At 47.8% G+C, this 16,283-nt stretch overlaps 1 protein-coding gene and 1 pseudogene across 1 annotated transcript; both read right to left on the bottom strand.

Annotated features, from left to right (window-relative positions):
- Positions 1-1,816: 1,816 nt before the first annotated feature.
- On the bottom strand, positions 1,817-6,194 carry LOC111139533 (LY6/PLAUR domain containing 5). The gene is made up of 5 exons (XM_022491832.1): positions 6,078-6,194; positions 4,016-4,144; positions 3,312-3,488; positions 2,943-3,089; positions 1,817-2,539 (listed from the first exon to the last, which is right to left on the bottom strand). Exons 1-5 carry the CDS (start codon positions 6,133-6,135, stop codon positions 2,280-2,282), a joined length of 771 nt encoding a protein of 256 aa, XP_022347540.1. The 5' UTR covers positions 6,136-6,194; the 3' UTR covers positions 1,817-2,279.
- A 2,052-nt stretch (positions 6,195-8,246) lies between these two features.
- On the bottom strand, positions 8,247-14,639 carry LOC111139502 (annotated as a pseudogene).
- Positions 14,640-16,283: the final 1,644 nt, after the last annotated feature.

Genomic DNA, 16,283 nt, shown 5'->3' with positions numbered 1-16,283 from the left:
TTATATACATATAATTATATCTGTATAATATATAACATTATGTGCACACTACGTAAGACATAATAATATAGTCTACATATACTATTAGATGATATGTATTTATGTGAAATGTGGCATCTCCCTGCTATAAATTCTCCAATAGATTCTGTATCAGAATGGGATCAACCAGAAAAGCAGAACTAGCTGGAGATATAAAGATAAGGGATTTATGGCAAGGCTTATGTGATTGTGTGGGCTGGCCAGGCCAATTCAAAATCCACAGGGCAGGCTGGCAGGAGAGGTGGGCTGGAGCTCTTGGGCACAGGCAGAAGATGCTGTCCACGGGTGGATTTCTCTTTCAGGCAAACCTTAGCTTTGCTTTTAAGGCATTTTTTTGCTGGCTGACCCAGGCCCGCCCAGGTGATCTTGAATAATCTCCCTTATTCATAGTCACCTGAGTAGGGACTATAATATCCACATCTACAAAATACCTTCGTACTTACACTGAGATTAGTGTTTGAGTGACTGAGATGGAGCCTAGCCAAGCGGACACATCAGACTGACTTCAAATCACATTTGTAATAAAACCCAAAGTCTGCCTTTCACACTTGAAAGGTCAGTTTCTTGGGGCACCCGGGTGGGTCAGTAGGTTAAGTGTCTGCCTTTGGTTCAGGTCATGATCCCCGGGGTCCTGGGATCAAGTCCCATGTCAGGATCCCTGCTCAGCGGAGAGCCTGCTTCTCCCTCTCCCTCTGCAGCTCCCCCAGCTTGTGCTCTCTCTCTCTCCCTCTCTCTCTCTCTCTCTCCCCTCCTCGGTCAAATAAATAAATAAATAAAATCTAAAAAAAAAAAAAAGTCAGTTTCTTGACGGTGGGGACTTTTGCCTGTTTCCTTCACTGTTGTATGCCTAGAAACTAGGACAGTGCCTGGCAAGTGGTAGGTGCTCAGTAAATGCGATGAATGAATGGATATTGACATTCAGCTTCTCCTTCCATGTCAGGATGTGTAGACCTCTAGAGCACATCTCCCCTTGACCTCACAGGAAGGTAGGAGCATCTCTGAGACGACTTCCTCTTCATTAAGGAAGTTAGAAGATGTGGGGATTGCTTTTGCCACTTACTCTGAAAATCACTGCCTCTGACTGGGTCCTGGGCAATTTGGCTGCCAAACGGGGATGAAAGTCCCTTTCTTGGGTGCCTCTCTGGGTCATTGGGAGGATCAAGTGGGGGACAGGATGTGGAAGGACCTTGTAAAGCACGGGGACAAGAGGACACATTGTGGGATCTCATGTTTATGTATACACATCTCCCTGCCCTGTGTTCCTTCCTCCCTCTGGATCTGTGTCCAGGCTGTCGCCTCCTCCTGGAATGCCCTTCCTCCCCCTTCTCTTTGCCAAGACCTCTTTATCTTTTAGGAGTTGGCTTAGGAATCACTTCTTCCGGGACGTCTCCTCCGGTCTCCACAGATTGGAGAATTTTTCCTCGTTCAGCTTCGCCTCAAGTGCCTTTCTGTCAAATTCATCAACACCTGTGTGTTTGGGAGGTAGCATTGCTTAGCGGCTAATGGGGCTGGGAGTCACACTCCTGGCTGTCCATTCACTAGATAAACGGACACGAGCAGCTGCCTCACCTCTCATTTGCTCATGGGCGTTGTGATAATAGCCCAACTCATGCTGGGTGGCTGTTGTGTCCCAGGTAGTCCACAGTCATGTCATTAAATTCTGAACACAACCCCTGCGAAGTAGGGCTTGTCATTAGTGTAGGTTTTATTATCGCCTCTGCCTTACAGGTGAGGAAACAGGTGCAGAGAAGTTGAGTAACTGACCCCAGGCTAGACGGTAGCGCTGGGATTTGAACCCATGCAGACTGGCTACAGAGTCTGAGCTCCTAGCTCCAAGGATATACTGCCTCTTGAAAATCTCGTGATGATATGAATAAAGACATTATTGCAGCTCCACACTGGCTCCAGGGGGAGGAAACTGGGTCCAGTGGGGTGCCAGAGTGTCACTGGTGTTCGGTAAGAGCCATTGTCAGGATGGCCCTTCATGTGGGCCAGGATGTGGCTGTTCCTCCCCACCCTGGGATGATGGGGACCTTTCCCAATTTCTCCCAGGCCTGCTGATCAGGTTTGGGCAGGGCACGGGTAGGAAAGAGGGGGCGTGGTGGTGGCAGAGAGAGACAGGAGTGCAACTCTTGTGTGACACCATTTCCCAGTGAGCCACATTACAGAGGCTGAAGTTTCTAGAAGCAGGTGCGTGCCTGCCCCCAGTGAACTGTTCAGGAAGAGGCTGGAGGAGCTGTCTAAGGGAGGGGAGCGAGGGGTCCTCCCAGAGTGCCCAGCAGCAGGGGGACCACGAGGAGTGGCGCCATGACGAGGGCTGCCTGGGAAGGGGCAGTGGCCGCGGCAGTGGTGAAGGACTGGGTCACAGAGTCCCTGTTGCAGAGGTGCCCCTCACAGCAAGAGCCCTGCAGGTCAATGTTGGTCCAGGGACTGGAGGTGCCCTTGATGGTGCAGGAGGGCCGGTGGCAGGTTCTGATGTACACAGGGACTGAGAAATTGCCTAGATGGGGGGCAGTGAGGAGGGGATCAGAACTGAGGGAGGCAGCAGTACCTGAACCTCCACCTCAGAGGCCAGGGCCACGACTGGGTCCTCAGACTTGCCTCTCCTCAGACTAGACCCTGCCTCCTCCCTCAGAACAGGGCATAGCTTCCTCCTTCAGAGGAGGCCATCCCTTTATCCTTCCAGACCAGGGCTCTGCCTCCTGTCTCAGACCCGAGCCATGCCTCCTTCCTCTGACCAGGGCTATGCTTCTCCCTCAAAGGAGAGCCATGGCTCTTCCCTACAGCCACGCCTCCTCCTTCAGACCACAGCAGTCTCCCTGTCAGGCCTGTCCGGTTCCTCTACCCTCAGGCCTGCCCTTCACACCCTTTGCCCAGGCTCTGCCCTGCTCCCAGCCCCTCACCGACGGTCATTTTGCCATTGCCCTGGAAGCAGACGCTTTGGTCCTGGTGACAGTGGACCCGTCGAGACTTCTCTGGGGTGCAGTCCTCTGGGTGGATCCCCAAGCAGGCGTAGCACTGCAAGCCGCTGAGAGTTGGCGGGTTGGGCGCTGGCAAAAGAGCGTAGACACACACTCAGGTAATGGTTGCGTGGTAGGTCGGTCCTGTGGGCTGCGCACTGCGTCGCGTGCCGGCCTGGCCTGATTTAGGCGAAGGCTGGAGGCCCAGCGCTAGGGAGGAGGTGCCCGGTGGAGGCCACGCCCCTGCCCTGCCCTGGCCGGCATGGAGGGGCCGCCCTCTCAACCCACCCCGGGCCTTGCCCTCTGGCTCACCCGGGCTCAGATTGGGGATGGAGTCGTGGGTCATGAGGTCGGTGTTGCACAAGTCAGTGACGCAGCCTCGCACCACTGAGTAGTCCGGCGGCAGCGCATGGTCGTCGGACAGCATTCGGCCCGTAGGCGGGCCTGTCCAGCAGCCCTTCTGCACCATGGTCACCGAGGCGCGGTACCCTGGGGGCAGGAAGGGACTGGGGCCTGGTGCGCTGCTTCGTCCCAGCCTTCTTCCCCCTCTCCTCCTAACTTCCAGGCTCGGCCCCTCTAGGTTTCAATCTCTCCCTCCTCCTCCGCTCTTCTCTGGTGCTCACCTCGCCTCTCCCTGCTGCCCTTCCCTTTCCTCTCTCTTCCTGCAAACTCCATTTCCCCTACTCTCCCTACGCCTTTTCCCCTCACCAACCCCTTCCCAGCCCCCCACCCCCACGTTCTCCCCTCCAGTCTCTTCCTCAAGGCTCCCACTGTCTCCTTCTGCCCCACCTCACACCCCTCATCCTTCCAGGTCTTTCTCCCCTCCTTCCTCCTCCCTCCCTCTACCTCCCCGCTCTGTCTTTAGCTCTGCCCTTCTCTTGTCTCCAATCCCCCCAAACCCTTGGCTCTTCCCTTCCTCCCTCTCCCTCCCTAATCTCTCATCCCTGACTCTGCCTCCAACCCTTGGTCTTCCGCAAGCGCTTCTCCTTTTCAAGGTGCCACTTCTTGTCCCTCACCAGTGTCCAGGGACAAGACAGCCTCAGAGCATCCATGGGGACAGGAGACATTGTGGAATTTCATGCCGTTGAGGTCAAAGGGCCCGAAGTAGATGTGTTGAAAGTTGTAGCATTGTCGGGCCTGGGATGCTGCGGAGAGAAGCAGGGTGGGTGGGGTGAATGGAACTCTGTTGGGTGTGGGGGGCAGGTGGGAGAGGATCCTGTTCCAGGAACTCCCCCAGAGCTCCCCTAGCAAATGGCAGTCTCACCAGCTGTGCTCTGAGAGGAGCCAGGCCTTGCTGCCTGGAGAACTAGGCATGCTAAGATTCAGGCCTTCACGTCAGTCAGGCTAGGTGGGCTGCCCTGATGCAGTACGCAGCCCATATGACTGTACCTCACAACCACTGCTGTGGTTGGTCATGGCAGTGTCTACTTCCTGGCAGACTAATGGCCTCTGTGCACCTGCCAGTCCAGTTTCCCTCCCTCAGCTGTTCAGGATCTCCACCCTCTTCCAGGAAGCACACTAAGATTAAATAAAGGAGGAAGTGATTCACTCCTGCTCTGCCTGTCCCTCTCCCAACTAAACTCAGGATGTCCAGCAGCACTAAAAGGCCGTGGGTAGAAATCAGACTCCAGCACAGGCAATGGGATGTGCGGTCTCGCACTACAAACGTACACACGGAGCCAGCCCCAGCAACACTCACACGAAACACTTAAAACACTGACATAAGCACCGAATAACAGGATTGACACAGGTTCATGCCAGTCTCACACCCATGCACAGAATATCCCGAGCATGCATGTGGAGTTCTGTCTTCGCACATAAAATAAGTACCACCCAGACCCGCCCATGGAAACTCCCCCACACAAGACACATGCAAGATCATACCAAACACAAGAGAAGGATGTGGATACAGAAAAAAAAAAAACAACATGCAGAGATCCAGGGACATAAGAAGTCATACCCAGAGAGAGACAAATATGGCCTCAAGAATCATAGACACAGGACGCCTGGGTGGCTCAGTTGGTTAAGCCACTGCCTTCAGCTCAGGTCATGATCCCAGAGTCCTGGAATCGAGTCCAGCATCGGGCTCCCTGCTCCATGGGGAGGCTGCTTCTCCCTCTGACCTTCTCCTCTCTCACGCTCTCTCTCACTATCTCTCTCAAGTGAATAAATGAAATCTTAAAAAAAAAATCATAGGCACACAAACAAAATCAGAGACCGCAATCCTGCGAAGTTACAGATACTAAAACGAGACCCACAAAAACATACAATTTTAAACCACAGACAGATCCAAGACAGACAGACACGCTGCAGTACCCAGGCGCATGCGCACAGACACAAATGCCGGCCTGCCAGTCACAGGGTTTGACAAACACAAAGAGAGACACAAACATGCAAAATTATATGCATGTCTCTTTTAAAATAAAAGAAAGTGAAACTCGAACAAAAACAGACCCAGAAGCATTTGTTCAAACACCTGTTCACACATGAAATCTGGTGCAGAGAAACACATGGGCATACACAGAAATCGGACTCTCTTCCGTGGATGGGCACACACACAGTGGGTGGGCCGCAGGCTTAGTTTCCTCCCTGGAGACACTTCGGTCCTGACATGAGTATGTCTCTGTCTTTTCCCAAACTGGGGGAAGGCGTTGCCTGAGGGTGAGGGCCAAAGTTCCCTGCCAGTTCTGGAAAGAGCCCCCAGGGTTCCCCAGAAGTACCCTGGAACAGAGGCATGTGGAGGATGCGAGGCTGCCGTGGGGGCAAGAGATGACTGATGGAGAACAGAGGAGAAGACACATGAGAAGGACATAGTCTCCAAGTGGCTCCTCCACCAAGATCTGAGGTCCAGGCCCCCAGACCCTCCTCCCTCAGACCCAAGGGTCCAGGCCCCCAGGCCCTCCTCCCTCAGACCCAGGAGTCCAGGCCCCCAGCCCCTCCTCCCTCAGACCCAGGAGTCCAGGCCCCCAGCCTCTCCTCTCTCAGACAGAGGAGTCCAGGCCCCAGTCCTTCCTCCCTCAGACCTAGGTGTCTGACCCCCTCCCCACTTCTTAACACTGTCTCCAAAAGTCTGGGTACCTGTCAGGCAGAACACAGCCCCAAAGAGGTAGAGCAGGATGGTTCTGAGGACTCCCATTGCCCGCTTGTGGAGCTGAGCTGAGACACCGAGGACAGCTCCTCCTGCTCCGATTTCGGTCTGGCTGGTTCTCCTTGCTGAGCCCCAGGCATCCTGGCTCTCCAGCCTGCTCGGGATTCCTCCACCCCCGCCCTTCCTGGTCTCCTCCTAGGTAATCATGATGGGGCCATGATGAAGTCCTCGGTGCTGGGAGTGGGATTGGGGTCTGGTTTTCTGGGGCTGAGGGATGAGGGAGCTAGAGCACTATAACCCTTAATTTGGGGGGATTTGTTATTTGCAGGCTTTCTTGATTTCTCTTCTCTATGTCTACTGGAACACGCATTCTGCATAAACATACACACACACACCCTCCAGTGCTGGGGCCATGTCTCCAGACCCAGAGACACAAACATCACCTCCTCCTAGAAGCCTCTTCTGATCCCGATCTCCCCCTCTCATCCACCCACTCTTAGCCTCAGGCACCTCCCTGTCTCCCAGCCCTGGTCACCCCGGGTTGGACTGCGTCTGTCTCCTCCATCAGGCTGAGAACTCCTCAGAGGACTCAGGGATGTTTGCAGTGTATGAACGAATGAACCAATTAATGTACAGAGAACCAGAGAGAGACAGACAGACAGATGGAGAGGCAGTTAGACAGATGCAGAAAGACAGTCATACTCAGTGTGGACAGATGTAAATGTAGATGCCCAGACAAACCCAGACATGAAGGGGGACACCCTGATGAACAGAACATGCCCTTAATAAATGTTTATTAGATTAGTAAATGAATGAATAAGAAAACATTGGAGGATATAGAGACCTAGGCAAACAAGCAGAGGGACCCGGTATCCCCCGAGGACACAGATCCTTGTGGACACCCAGACACGGGGCAGTGGGGACATGCAGACGATGGCCCTGCAGGCAAACGGAGCTGGGGCAGAGACCCCAATCAGCACCTCCTGACTTGCCTCCCTTCAGCCCCTTGGCAGAGCTGCTTGCGGGGACCTGCTGGGATCACACCCCTCCCTGTGCTGCACAGGGTGAGCACCAGGTCTGTGCAGAAACCTCAAGTCAGAGACCCTCGGGTGGATGGGATGGAGTTGACATAACAGCAGGGCTCAGGATGGCCTCATGAGTCCCCTGAGCTTGACTAAATTTTACACAGCTCTCTTCCTGACTACAGGCCCCTGACCTCCCTTTCCTTAGGGACTGTGTGTTAGAAAAGTTGGCATTGCATATTCTTTCTCTGTCTCTTTGAAATGTAGATAGATCTTCTCCCAGCATCTCAGCAGTTTTGCAACCCTGGAATGTCTTTCTCAGGGACCTGGGAGCCATCCCTTTGAAAAGTCCTCATGGGGCGCCTGGGTGGCTCAGTGGGTTAAAGCCTCTGCCTTTGGCTCAGGTCATGACCCCAGGGTCCTGGGGGGCATCAGGCTCTCTGCTCAGCGGGGAGCCTGCTTCCTCCTCTCTCTGCCTGCCTCTCTGCCTACTTGTGATCTCTGTCAAGTAAATAAATAAAATCTTTTAAAAATTTAAAAAAAAAAGTCCTCACTGAGGAAGAGAGCAGCGCCCATCCCTCCCCCACCCCCCACCTGCCCCCCCCCATGTCCCAGGCTCTGTGGCAGGGTAGGAGCTGAACTTGAATAAGGGACAGTTAACAAATGGCCTTATCACAGAGAACAACACTTGGAAACTCAGAAATAAGTCAGTGCTGAATGTGTCCCAGCTCTTCCATCATCCACTAACACCCTGCCACTTACCTGTCCAGACCTTAAAAACTTTCCCCTATCTTGTTTTGGTGGAGTGAGCTCAGTCTCTCTCCTCTATTGTCACAGGATTTGTTTGTTTGTTTGTTTTGTTCCTTTAAGTAGCTCCACACGGAACATGGAGCCCAACAGGGGGCTTGAACCCATGACCCTGAGACCAAGACCTGAGCCAAGATAAAAAATCAAACGCTTTTTCACCTGAGCCACCCAGCAACCCTGCCATATGGAATAAAGTCTTCTGTGCCCTTTTAACTTTGGTGAAATTTTTCAGTGACAGCAGACACCCAGGCAGTGTGGACACACAACACATTCTGAACTCTCATAGGCATGGTCACCCTCTTGCCAAATCGCTGTCCCTCCCATCAGGCATCACTTCCTCGGACCTGTTTTGTATCCAAATTCTTCCTGCTGCTCCTGTTCCTGGCCCAGGCTCTCAGTCGGGTGCGGGCCACACAGGAGCAGGGTGGAGCTAAGGGCCCCTGGAGAGCAGAGACAGGCCAAGGAAGGAGCTGGGTTTTCTGAAGCCTTTGTGGAAGGTAGAGGTTTGGGAGGTGTTCACATTGGTACACGGTTTCAGAGATTGAGGCTTGAAGAATCGTCAGACCGGCCAGTTTAGCATGTGAGTGTTTGTGTGTGTGTGAGAGTGTGTGTAAGTGACTGTGTGAGTCTGTGGCTGTGTGTATGTGATTCTGATTCTGGTCACTTTTACGTATCTTTGGAGGCTGTGAGATATTAGGTGGGAAGCTCTCCATTGCAGGAGGTAATCAAGGGGAGAATGGCGATCTAGGTCTGGGGATTGGGGCAGGGCTCTTATATCCACAGGGGGCTATACAACATGAACTCTGAGCCCCCTGGGAACCCAGGGATTTTTTTTTTCCAGTAATTAAACTTTAGTGACCAAATAATTAATTATTTAAGAGATTGGGAGGAATTTGAGGTTGTTTGGTGGTAGATATTTTTAAAACTTTTTGCTGTTAGGAATTTTCACATACACAAAACCTACAGAGAACAGCATGCTTGCCACCAAGATTCAGCAATTTTTAACTTATCACTGATCTTGTGTTATCTTTTCTTCCTTTGGTGCTTTTAAGGGCATTGCACTGGATTCCTGCATTATTTTGCCCAAAATATTAATTGCACTTAAAACACCATTTAAGAGTAGATGATGTTCAAAGTGCACCTTTGGCTTATGTTCTGAGTTGCAAATCTTCATGAATGTCATGAGCCATTTCTGAAAGGGTGCCGTTTGCTACCTCAAATTGAATTCCTAATATCTACAGGTTCTGTTGAATGCCTTAGAATGTTTTCAGCGATCTTTTGTTGTTTTCCATAAACTTCGAGGCACCTTCCCCTTTTCATGCACATATGCAAATACATGGCCTCTGAAATAACTTTTCCCCCCAGATTTGGTTTGTGTAAGCAGTTTAGTAAATGTGCCATCACCTTTCTCCCCGAGGTGGACAAAATTCCCCAACATGTTTACATACAGGAACAGGAGCAGTCGTGAAACCTGCCCATCTAGCAATAATTATTAACTGATTCATTAACTACAAGCAGGCTTTGTAGCCAAAATAATTGAAAAATATTTAATATTCCTTATTCAAAATGATTCCATTAATCAAACATGCTATGATTGTAATGACTATTTAAATGCCATCCCCTAGAAAATGTGTAACACCACATGTGATCAATCTTTTTTTTTTTTTTTTACAAGATTTATGTATCTGAAAGAGAGAGAACATGCATGCACAAGTGGGGGCTGGGGGTGCACAGTGGGAAAGAATCTCAAACAGACTCCCACTGAGCATGGAGCCCAACAGGGGACTGGAAGGGGGGCCCAATCTCATGACCTTGAGATCATGACCCGAGCCAAAATCCAGAGTCAGAAGCCAACCAACTGAGCCACCCAGGCGCCCCTTAAGGCCAATCTTTATTTCTGCATAAGTGTGTTTCCGTAAGTTGTCAGAACTGTGGGCTTTCCCTCTGGAGCCCTAGTCATTGCCTTTTCAGAAATGGAATCATGGACATCGTATGCCAATGTTTTCTTTTGTTATTTCACACAGATGCTGCCCGTAGCATCAATATATATATATCTTTATATCTGATCTTATTTATTTTTACAGTTCAGCAGTGTGAAATATAGTATTCACACAGTTGTGCAACCCATCTCCTGGACTTTTTCATCATGCAAAGCTGAAACTCTAGGCAGGCCCGGTTTTGGGGGCCACCTCGGTTCCTGTTGTTACCTAAATTGGGGGAAGGGGTTCCCTGAGGATTACCAAAGTAAGTGTACGATACAGTATTGTCGACCATAGGCACCCACCACCCCCTCTACACGTTCTCTTTTTTTAGTTTAGTTTAGTTGTTGTTGTTTTTTTTAAGTAGGCTCCATGCCTAGCGTGGAGCCCAGTGGAGGGCTCCAGCTCACAAAAGGAGATCAAGACCTCAGCCAAAATCAAGAGTTGGCACTCAGCTGACAGCTACCCAGGCGCCCTTACGCATTCTCTTTCACGTGTGTTTTTTCCATCTCCAGAGAAACAGATTAATTACAGCATCCTTTGAGATGAAATAAAGTTACCTGAATCTGGTCATTTATTCCCCAGGTGGAAGAATCCATGTGAAGTGATGTTTCCGTCTGCCACTATGTTTTTCAAAAGATTAAATTTCTTGGGGGTGCCTGGTGGCTCAGTTAGGCTTACATCAGATCTTGATCTCAGGTTCCTGAGTTCAAGCCCTTTGTTGGGGTCCATGTGGAGTGTGGATCCTATTTAAAAAAAAAAAAAAGTTAAAATTTCTTATTTAAAGTGGATAATTTGGGGGCAACCCTCTTGGGTCCCCTCCCTTTTTGGGAGCTTTGTACTATCAATAAACTTTGCTTTGCTGCCCACCAAAAAAAGAAAGAAAGAAAGAAGAAAATCATTTTTAAGATTTTAAATGTTTAATATTCAAACACTGACATTTTGTGGCCCCTGGGTGGCTCAGTGGGTTAAGCCTCTGCCTTCAGCTCAGGTCATGATCTCAGGGTCCTGGGATCGAGCCTCGTACAAGCTCTCTGCTCGGCAAGGAGCCTGTTTCCCCCTCTCTCTCTGCCTGCCTCTCTGCCTGTTTGTGATCTCTCCCTCTGTCAAATAAATAAATAAAATCTTTAAAAAAATCTTTAAATTTAGGAGTCTAATATCTGAATTAGATCAATAGATTGGCAAAAAGCATATTAATGAAAGGATTCTTCATCTTCTTTCTTCCACTTATTTCTTGAAATTTTTCCTTCATGGATTACTAAGAGTTAATTATTATATAGTAATTCATGCCAAGTGAAAGGATGTGTGGACTTAAATTTGGAACTCAATAATTCTAGCCTGAACAGCAAATTTATGTCAATCATTAATGGCTCTGTATTTAGCTACATTCTGCTGAAATAACCCCTGTGGGATTTTTTTTTCTCCCGCTACCTTGTTTTTTGCAAAAATTTATTCAATTATCCAATTAGTTTTATTAGCTATTAAAGCAGTGAGCTTTCTATTTTCCAATCCTGATTATTTTTCCTTCTTGATAGATGTCAAATAGGGTTAATATTTTACCCTAGAATCTTAACATCTTAAAATAATATGTAGGTGACAAGTCATTAAATTTTAATAATAATTTCTATACTGATGAAATTGTTAAAGCAATAATAAACAACTGGTATAATAATATAATTAACAAACTTTTGAGTAACACTCTTCAATTTCCACCCACATACATTCTTTGTGGATTACTAAGAGTAATTAAGTATTAATTATTATATAGCGATTCATGCCAAGTGAAAGGATGTGTGGACTTAAATTTGGAACTCAATAATTCTAGTCTGTACAGTAAATAATTAGAAAATATGCACTGCAATATGAAATATTAAACGTAGCCAAAGTGCAGACACCAAGAGGGATTTTTTTTTTCTCATTAAACTTTTGTTTTAATGGATCTCAAAATTCTGTGACAGATTTTTGGTCATAGTGTTTTCCATTAAAAAGTACTGATCCTGGGGCACCTGGGTTGGTTAAGCATCTGCCTTCAGTTCAGATTATGATCCTGGAGTCCCAAGATCAAGGCCCACACTGGGCTCCCCGCTCAGCACAGAGTCTGCTTCTCCTCCCTCTGCTGCTCTCCCTCTCTCTCTCCGTCTGTCAAATAAAATCTTAAGAAAAAAAAAAATGATCTTAGGGATGCTCGGGTGGCTCAGTTGGTTGAGCTTCGGACTCTTGGTTTCAGCTCATGTGGTGATCTCAGGGTCATGAGATTGAGCTCTGGGTCAGGCTCTGCCCTCAGCAAGGGGATTTTCCCTCTTCCTCCACCCCTCCCACTAGTGCTCTCTCTCTCTCTCTAAAATAAATAAAATCTTTTTAAAAAAATAAAAATTCTTTCATAAAAAAGGTACTCCTTTTTTTTTTTAAAAAAGCTTTTATTTATTTATTTTTCTGAGAGAGAGAGAGAACGAGCATGAGCAGGGGAGAGATGGAGAAGCAGTCTCCCCACAGAGCAAGGATTCCAATGTAGCACTTAATCCCAGTACCCTGAGATCATGACCTGAGCTGAAGGCAGCTACCTAACCAACTGAGCCACTCAGGTGTCCCAAAAAAGTACTGATTTAAAAAACTAATAACTTCAGGGGCGCCTGGATGATTCAGTCCATTAAGCTTCTGACCCCATTTCCACTGGGGTGGTGACCTCAGGGTGGTGGGATTGAGCCCCTCAATGGGCTCTAGCTCAGTGGGGAATCTCCTTCTCTCCAACTTTTCCCTCTGTCCTCCCCCCACAAAATAAATACATAAATCTTAAAAAAAAACAAAACTAAACTAATGACCTTAAACTGTCATACAAAACAGTCCAATGGCCTACAGAGTCTGCTTCTCCTCCCTAAGATCATTTTTTTTTTTGAAGATTTTATTTGACAGGCGGAGAGAGAGAGGGAGAGCAGCAGAGGGAGGAGAAGCAGACTCTTCTCCTTTCCTTTTGAAGACTTTACGATCTATTGTTATCATTAACCAGTCTTTTACAATTGAACTTGAAAGGTCAAGTGACACAAATTGTTCAGAGGCTGATCTTCCACCACTGGTTAAGATGGGGATGGCAAGATTGGGAATAATTAGCCTCTGAGCCTTCTGGGCAGACTTGATGACCTTACCAGCTCCAGCTGCCTTCTTGTCCACAGCTGTGATGACACCCACAGCAACCATCTGTCCCTTGTCATGAACAGTTAAACAGCCCAGAGGACGATAGTCAGGGAAGCTCTCAAGCTGCATAGGTTTGCCAGGAGCGACATCAACAATGGCAGCATCACCAAGCTTCAAGAACTTGGGACCATTTTCCAGCTTTTTTCCAGAATGACAATCTATCTTCACCTTCAGCTCAGCAAACTTGCAAGCAGTGTGAATTGTGTGACAATCCAGCACGGGTGCATATCCAGCACGGATGGGCCTGGATGGTTCAGGATAATCACTTGAGCCACGAAATCTGCTGCTTCCTCCAATGGGTGGGTCATTTTTGATGTCACCAGCCACATTGCCACGATGAATATCTTTTTTTTTTTTAAGTTTTATTTATTTATTTATTTATTTGGCAGACAGCGATCACAAATAGGCAGAGAGGCAGGCAGAGAGAGAGGAAGGGAAGCAGGCTCCCCACCGAGCAGAGAGCCCAATTCTGGGCTTGATCTCAGGACCCTGAGATCATGATCTGAGCCAAAGGCAGAGGCTTTAACCCACTGAGCCACTCAGGCGCCCCAGCCACGACGAATATCTTTGACAGAGGTTTTTGACATTGAAGCCCACATTGTTCCCAGAAAGAGCCTCACTCAAAGCTTCATGGTGCATTTTAACACATTTGACTGCATTTGTAACATTGACTGGAGCAAAGGTGACCACCGTGTTGGGTTTAAGAACACTAGTCTCCACTTGGCCCACAGGGACAGTATCAATACCGCCAATTGTAGGTGTCCCAGAGGGGCAGACACCAGTGCTTGTCAGTTGGACAAGTCGATCGCAGAATGCAATCCAGAGCTCTAAGCAGCATGGTTCCACTGGCATTGCCATCTTTGCGGGTGACTTTCCATCCCTTGAACCACTTAGCACTTGGATCCCGCACGTTGTCACCATTCCAATCAGAAATTGGCACAAAGGCTACTGTGTTGGGCTGTAGCCAATTTTCTTAACATAGGTGCTGACTTCCTTAACGATTTCTTCATATGTCTTCTGGCTGTAGGGTGGCTCAGTGGAACGTATTTTGTGAACACCAATAATTAGTTGATTCACACCCAGTGCGTAAGCCAAAAGGGCATGCTCACGGGTCTGCCTATTCTTGGAGACACCAGCTTCAAATGCACCATTACCAGAAGCAACAATCAGGACAGCACAGTCAGCCTCAGATAGATCCGTAATTATGTCTTTGATAAAGTCTCTGTGTCCTGGGGCATGAATGATGATCACATATTACTGGTCTCGAATTTCCACAGGGAGACCTCAATTCGCATTTGCGTTCAGCTTTCAGTTTATCCAAGACCCAGGCATACTTGAAGGAGCCCTTTCCCACCCCAGCAGCCTCCTTTTCAAAATTTTCAATAGCTCTTTTGTCGATCCCACCACGTTTGTAGATCAGATGGCCAGTAGAGATAGACTTACCTGCGTCTAGGTGTCCAATGACAACAACGTTGACGTGAATCTTCTCCTTTCCCCTTTTGGTTGAAATGCAGTGGTGGTTTTCATGACACCTGTGTTCTAGCAGCAAAGCCATCGTGAAAGAAAAGGGACTTTTTTTTTTTTTAAAGATGCTTTGCACATCAGGTGAAAAGCAAATCCTTGTTCTGAAGTACAGGCTATTTTAGATAATATGAAATCAATAAGGTCTTCCCATTTTCTTTCTTTCTCTTTTGTGTTTTTAAAAATTTGTTTTTATTCATTTTTATTCTTTTTCTTGAGGTATAATTGACATACATTATATTAGTTGCAGGTATAACATAATGATTCAATATTTATGTATGTTGCAAAATGATCACCACCATAAGTCCAGTTTGCATGTGTCACCATACAAGGTCCTTAGATTTTCAAACTGATTTCTCTGTTAAGTGGAAGAATGGAAGCTGCCAACCATGTAGGCCGAGACACTTTGCTGCCATCTGCTGGAACATGATCGCAATATATTATAAATAATTTACTTAGCAGTCGGCAGCAGAATAACACAATACACAAATATTTACAAATTTTTTCAAGATAATAAAGATGTCTGTGATATGAATGGCACATCCTTACGTCTAGTACTCTTGTGCAGTGTCCAACATAAACAACTGTACATGGTGACTGTGGAAAGCTACACACAGATGGAGGCAGGTGTGGGAAGAGGATTGGTTTATTGGTTCATTGCTTCAAAGTGGAAGACAATCAGAAAGCTTCTAGGAAGAGATCCACAGACATGAGTAGCAGGACTTGGGAATTAGAAAAGAACAAATTTTAGGACCATCTAAAGGGATGTTTGAGGTCAGGGGTAGGCAATCAAAGTGGAAGGAGTTGTTGGAAGGTGATTAGGTATGGGACAAGAGACCAGGCTCTACCCTGCCTTTACTGTGTGTCCTTAAGACACACCTTCCTCTTCCCTGAGTTCTTTTGCTCCCCTCAGCTGTAGGAGAGGGGCAGGAGTTGCTGCACTGTGGGAGCCCTGCCCTCTTTGACCTTCCAGGTTTCTGAGAACTAAAGAGACTGGGATCTCCAGGAATGGGTAAGGATGAGGGGTGGGACCATGGTTCTCATTGTTAAAAGAAGGTATGACTGAACTTCAGGGGGGGACTTGGCCATATCAGTGTATACACCCACTCACAGTCTGCAGTGGTGTGGGGAGGGACCAGAAGAGCTCAGATGAATGCCAGCAAAAGCACTCAGAAGAGTCTCCCTGGACCCCTGGATCCCTCCATTTCTACACACAACCTTCTGAGTATGCCAATATCCCTCTATATTCCAGACTTCTCTGCCTTTTCCAAGGATCTCCATTTCCTGCCCTTTCTCTGCCATTCAACCTCTCTCCCATCATAGATTCCCTCACTTTTCCTACATCCCCCATCTCTTTCCCTTTGCTTTCCTCCAGCTTCCAACTGTCTCAAAGCTGACTCTCCAGTTCCCCTCTTCCTTTGCCTCTCATTTCCTGGCCCTTCTTTCCTGAGTCCATTCCACTGCCCCCTGCCTGAGGTTGCCAGATAAAATATAGGATGCAAATTTAAGTTTGAATTTCTAGTAAACAGCAGATAATTTTTAGTAGAAAGATGTCCCAAATATTTTATGGTACATACTTACAGTAATTATCCGAATTTCAAATTTTATGTATTTTTTTAAAGATTTTATTTATTTATTTGACAGAGATCACAAGTAGGCAGAGAGGCAGGCAGAGAGA

This window comes from Enhydra lutris, unplaced genomic scaffold (assembly GCF_002288905.1).
Source record: "Enhydra lutris kenyoni isolate GAN:26980312 unplaced genomic scaffold, ASM228890v2 scaffoldscaffold110, whole genome shotgun sequence".
Lineage (NCBI taxonomy): Eukaryota > Metazoa > Chordata > Mammalia > Carnivora > Mustelidae > Enhydra > Enhydra lutris.
Note: the sequence above shows the minus strand (reverse complement) of the source record. Positions and strands in the feature narration are given on the sequence as shown.